Source organism: Opisthocomus hoazin, chromosome 1 (assembly GCF_030867145.1).
Source record: "Opisthocomus hoazin isolate bOpiHoa1 chromosome 1, bOpiHoa1.hap1, whole genome shotgun sequence".
In the NCBI taxonomy this organism is placed as follows: domain Eukaryota; kingdom Metazoa; phylum Chordata; class Aves; order Opisthocomiformes; family Opisthocomidae; genus Opisthocomus; species Opisthocomus hoazin.
The window spans coordinates 103,358,314-103,364,149 of record NC_134414.1 but is presented as its reverse complement, the minus strand read 5'-3'; the positions used below and the strand labels follow the sequence as shown (position 1 = coordinate 103,364,149).

At 54.3% G+C, this 5,836-nt stretch overlaps 1 protein-coding gene across 1 annotated transcript; it reads left to right on the top strand.

Annotated features, from left to right (window-relative positions):
• The first annotated feature begins 1,301 nt into the window (after window positions 1–1,301).
• On the top strand, window positions 1,302–3,859 carry CRYAA (crystallin alpha A). The gene is made up of 3 exons (XM_075443383.1): window positions 1,302–1,490; window positions 2,434–2,556; window positions 3,650–3,859. Exons 1-3 carry the CDS (start codon window positions 1,302–1,304, stop codon window positions 3,857–3,859), a joined length of 522 nt encoding a protein of 173 aa, XP_075299498.1.
• Window positions 3,860–5,836: the final 1,977 nt, after the last annotated feature.

Sequence of the window (5,836 nt, the reverse complement as noted above, 5' to 3'; positions counted from 1 at the left end):
TCTGAATGTAGCTCCCCTGGCCTGGATTGATCCCATTTCTCCAGAAGCACTGATGCCAGGGTCTCATCCACCCTCAGTTTCTTTAGCCCCTGGCACCATGAGAAGATGATTCAGCCGCTCAGCTCTGAAGTGTCTTTTGGAGTTACCCTCTCCTCTTTCTCCCTCGCTCTCCGCTGACTGCAAGAGCTGCTGAGACACACAAGACTCCTGACGTAGGTGCTTCTGTTGTCCAGAAGGTCCCTGGGATGCGGTTCCTACATTGCTGGCTCCAGTGGAAATGGGGTTTCGGCTGTTGCCGTGGCCTCGTGCTGAGCCTTGCTGTGGAGCCGGGCAGCTCTGGCAGAGCTTGCTGCTCCTGCAGTGGTCTGTCCACATGCCCCTTCCTCGGTCTGTCCAGGGTGGTGGACAACCCCTTAAAGGCAGCTTTAAGTGAAACAGAAAGGCAAACCAGTCGTAACCAGAAGTGCATGTTAAGCAGGATCTGTGTCGTGACACCAGGAGATAAGTGAATCTCCCACAACACTCCTAAATCAAAACAAGGACCCTCTCAAAAGCAGCTTTGGGACTGCTGTTATGGTCGGTGACCAAACTTATTTTTCCTTCTTTCTTTTGGCAAAGTATTTGTTAAAAGTTTCTGGTTTGTCAAAGCTGTGTTCATCCTCTGCATCCTGCATTAGTCCTGCTTCCCTGCCAGCCCTGCCAGGATCCCCGTGCCAGGGGTGTCAGGCCCCTCTTAAGTGGCCGAGACACTTTATAGCATATCACAAAAAAAAGTTCTGTCTTCAACCCGAATCAAACCCTTTTCCCTCACTTGGAAGAAAGCTGTTTCTTTCATTTGGAAGACGCTTTGTGTCTCTGTTTCAAGGAGGGGCAGCAGCTGAAGCAAATTAACAAAAAGCCAAGGGTAGGTTACAAAAGCCCCCAGAGCAGACCTCCTTCACACGCACCCTTGGACACCCACCCGTTTCGTCTGCTTGATCCCGTGGAGGACCTGCCAGTACCCCTGGGTCTCACAGCCTGCTGCCTGGCATCATCCCTCCGGCACATCTGGCGCCGATTCCAACCAGACTGTTGTTTCCAGGTCAGTCTCCGCATTTCTGCTGACCACGTTGCCTCCATCATGAGATCATGTCTTTCCAGAGAAATCCCACTAATGCCTTCATTCTGCAAGGCCGGTATATATAGGGGGAGCTTCCCTGGGGCTGCACTGCGCGGTCCAGCCAAGGCATCGCTGTCTCCACACCGGCCGCACTGCCCCCGCCGCTCTCCCCGCGCAGCCACAGGTCGCAGCAGCAGCCAGCATGGACATTACCATCCAGCACCCCTGGTTCAAGCGTGCTCTGGGACCCCTCATTCCAAGCCGTTTGTTTGACCAGTTTTTCGGAGAGGGTCTCCTCGAGTATGATCTCCTGCCTTTGTTCTCTTCCACAATCAGCCCCTACTACAGGCAGTCCCTCTTCCGCAGCGTGCTGGAGTCAGGCATTTCAGAGGTAAGGGCTCTTTGGCTTCCTCTCCTTTCCCTTCCTCTCCCTCCTTACGCCTCTGCCTGCTCCTCCCCACCCGTGGCTCGCTGGCGGGGGCCGGTGTCTGTAGCCCCATGTCGGGGTGCGAGAGGGTGAGGAGGACCTCTGGCCCACCACCAAGCACAGCCCGCCTGGCCCTCACTTGGAGGGAAACCCTCGCTGGGGAGAAGGCTTCCCTTTGAGAAACGGAAACCATTTTGGCTCCTGTCGATTGTTTCCAACACGTAAAAGGCTGCCTTTGCTGCCCTTGTGCCCGCCAGCTGCGTGGCGAGGGAAGACCAAGGCTGCTCCCAGAGTAAGCGCCTGCGAGAGCAGCTCGGCATGGGAGAGGACCCTGGTGAGCAGGAGCTTCCCCATTCCCGTCCTCTGCCTCAGGAGCTCAGTGGGTTTTGCAAGCCCGCGCTGGAGGACCCAGGAGGAGTTCTCTGAAGGCAGCGTGTCGGAGGAACACATAGCCGCGGGGACTCTGATCCGAAGTTTGGGGACCGGTGCTTTCTCTAGCCCTCTCTTACTGGTTTCCTCCCAGAGCTAAGACCATAAAGAAACAATAAATTGATGAAGGGACAAAACGCAGAGAATATTAAACTCCATCCCCTCTCGCTGCTGAGCACAAAAACTCAGTGCATCTGGCAGATGGCTGGGCGCAGAGGAGTCCCCGGCACAAGGATAGCAGGGAGAAGTGATGCCGCTCTCCAGAGCAGCAGCCATGGGGCGGACGCCTACCGCAGCCCCCCCGGCATCCCTGGGTCCCCACAGTGGGAAGGAAGACCCCCACTGGGGACCGTAGTCACAGATGGGGAAACTGTGCCGCCGCCAGACCACCCCTTCTCTGGCTTTTAAGCTGCCGCGATGCTGGCACTGCCTCCGCTCTGAGAGCTTGGGTCTTACTGTCTAATGATGTTTGTTACAGGTGAGATCTGACCGGGACAAGTTTACAATCATGCTGGATGTAAAACACTTCTCTCCCGAAGACCTGACTGTGAAGGTTATTGATGACTTTGTGGAAATCCATGGCAAGCACAGTGAAAGACAGGTAAGTGGAAGTGACAGTGATGGTGGAGCAACTGGGGTGTCAAACTCCATTTTCTTTCATTCCAACAGTCCTCAGCTGAAGGGGAAAAAAAAAAAGAGTATTTCACAAGAAGGAGTTATTTATCAATTGTTATTGTTGGCGTGGCCCGTTCCCATAGAGCTCCAACCTGATATCTGACAATAACAAGCTAATCCACTCCTCTTTTGTTTATTTTCAATCATCATCTTCCATGACCATCAGATGACCATGTCCATTGTTCACTAGTAACGCTGGACCAGACAGAGAACATCATCTGGCGCTGCTGAAGCATGGCTGAGTTTTCACAAGCCAGAATTGTTAATGAAAACAGAGTTTTCATGTGCTGATCTGGGAGAGAAAAGCAAGAGCAAACAAAACAAAAGAAAAATAACCGAGTGCCTCAGGCTAGAAAACTTCTAACACGTATGTCATGGAAATATCTGTGGGGGTCGAAAAGTGAATTATACCAGCAGGGGTTTAATTCTTGTTATATACTTTTTTGGCCAGACAAAGCTTTAGTCTGGAAACAGTATGTATTTTTTAATATAGTTATTTTTTCCAGAGGAAGAAAACAGCCGTTTTCATGGGTGACCTGAAAAAAAAATTGCATTTCTCATTCTTTTGGCCAAAAAGAAAGAGGGCCAGGATTGTGTACTTTGGCTGACACAGTGTTGCTCTCTAGCAAGGAAATACATGGGCGCACAGGCATGCCTTGCTTTTACCTTCGCAGAACGCCGGACTTTCTCTCCAAGCATCCTTTGAAATCGGAGGCCGCGGCAGGGCCCCCATACAAATCAGATCCCAACCTATGATACAGCCAAAATCCCACCCAGCTGCTCTGCTCAGCTCTTGCAGCTCCAGGGGTGTCGTGGCGGGGACACCTGCCCCTACAAACCTGTAAAACAGGGTAAAAAGCGGAGACGTGCCCGGCGATACCGGCAGGACGGTGCCATGATAAAGCAGGGCGAGCGCGGACCCAGCTGCGGGGGAGCCGCGGGGGTTGGGCAGAGGGATGCGTGGCATGGTGCTGGGGGGTTTCTGATGGGCCTTCCCCCCTTTCTCTGCTGCCTCTCAGGACGACCACGGCTACATCTCCCGCGAATTCCACCGCCGGTACCGCCTGCCCGCCAACGTGGACCAGGCTGCCATCAGCTGCTCCCTGTCCAGCGACGGCATGCTGACCTTCTCGGGCCCCAAGGTCCCCTCCAACATGGACGCCGGCCACGTCGAGAGGCCCATCCCCGTGTCCCGGGAGGAGAAGCCCACCTCGGCGCCTTCCTCCTAAGCCCGCTCGCCGCAGGCTGCCACCGTCTGCAGGTCTCATTCCCAGAGCCGTTGCACAGATACCAGTGAATATCTAGAGGGGTTTATTTTGTTGGTTCCCCACCCTCCTTCCCTTTGTTTCTTTTTTCCCCCCTTTCCCTTGGATGGGACAAGGGGCTGGGTGAGCGGCTGGTGGACTTTGAAGCTGAAGCCTGCGAGCTGTGCCATGGGGATGGGATGGATAGCGCGTGCTGCCATGCTGCTGCGCTTGCTGCAAGGATCTTTGTCCGGTGCTGTGGTCCATAGCCACCACCAGGCAGGAGGGAGTGCGCGAGCAGCGCTGTCTTCGGGTGCACCAAGCCTTGAGGCGGGGGAAAAGCCCTGCAGGCTTGCTCTACCCCACACAGAGTTAAACTGGTTGCTCTTAAAAACAGGCGGCAGGGCCAAGCCCCACACCTGAGATCCTGCGTACAGGCGATGAGCGTGCCACGAGTTCCTTGCAACCGCAGGAGGAATAACAACGTCTTGCCTTCGGGGGTTGCAACGTACATATTTTTTCGGCAAAGTGTTTAAGTGCATCTGTTCGCACCACTGCCCCGTCCTTTCCCTTAGGGACAACCGACACGAGGACGAGCACATCTTCCCACTGTCTTAGCAGGCCCTCAGGGGAGAGAGGGGAGCTCACCGCTGCGCCGAGGCTTCGCGTCCCCAGCCAGCTCTCCCCAGCCTGCGCGTAACACCCCGTCCCCCCCGCCCTCGCTATTACTCTAGGGTGGCTCCACCTCTTCCACTGGTATCTGGCACTCGGCCTGAGAAGGCGGTCAGCGGCGGTCAATAAAGAGATATAGGAAACACGCAATTGGCTTCGGGGGTTTCGTCTGTTCCTTTCCAAGGGTTTTGAAACGGAAAGGTTAGCGCGGTGCGTAACGCCGCTTGGAGGAAGCGCTTTCCACCGCTGGAGGTACAATGTGGTGATGGCTCGCCCTTCCTTTCATGTCCCTGTTATCCTTCACGCCAGCGAAACAGAGGAACAAAATCAGTTCCTTAAGTTCATCGTGTCAGTGGAGACGGCAATGCAGACCTCACTGGCGCGATACGATGCGAAGGATTTTACCCCGTAGGTAAAACCAGCTTGGACAGTCAGCGCTTTTCCTCTTGGTAGAGATCTTCACGTCCAACACCTGTAGTGTGGTGTGGAGCTTCTGAGGTCCACCTTGGCTCCTAAGGCCACTGCTTCCCCAGAAGCAGGCACGGGTTTGTCTCGATCGACGTGTCTCTGGGTGCTCTCGGATCACACCTACAAAGACAGGCAGGGCGACAAGAAGATACGCGCGTGCTTCCCGGGGCAGAGCACAGGTCCGTGCCTTCACTGGGAGGTGAGAACTGCTGCAGAAAGAGTGCTCGCTCTGCCAGAAATATGAGCCCACCAATCTCCTCCCCTTTGCTGCTGATTAGCTCTGAAAAAAGAGAGAAAATATATGCAGGGTTTCTTTCGGAGAAAATATATGCAGGGTTTTTTTCTCGTGATGTGGGTTTAAATACTAACATGAGCGATACACACAGAAACTCTGGGCCTATTTAAAATGAAAAAGCGCTTTCTTCTACCACGTCTAGGCCAAAACCCAGGGAGGGCTGGGAGTCGGGAGCAAGGACATTGCCCTCACCTGGGGACAGTGAGCGTGCCCTGGATGGGGTGGCCGGGCGGGAGCCAGGGAGGGGAGCAAGGCTGCAGGAGGAGGGAAGTGCCGCAGAAATGGGGGCAAGAGGGAAAGGAGGGAGATTACCGTCTGGTAATTAGAAAGCAAGGAATCCCCACGGCATCTAATGCTATTTTAAACCTATGTTTTACGGAGGTTAATTAATGGGCATTCCCAAAGCTTTCTACTGAAAAAACATGCAGCCTGTTGCATTTCCATCTCCAGGGGAAAGGCTTTAATGAGTGAGTTTGGGGAATGGGCAATTCCATACCAGGAGGGAGCCGCTGCTGCTGGCAGGGAAG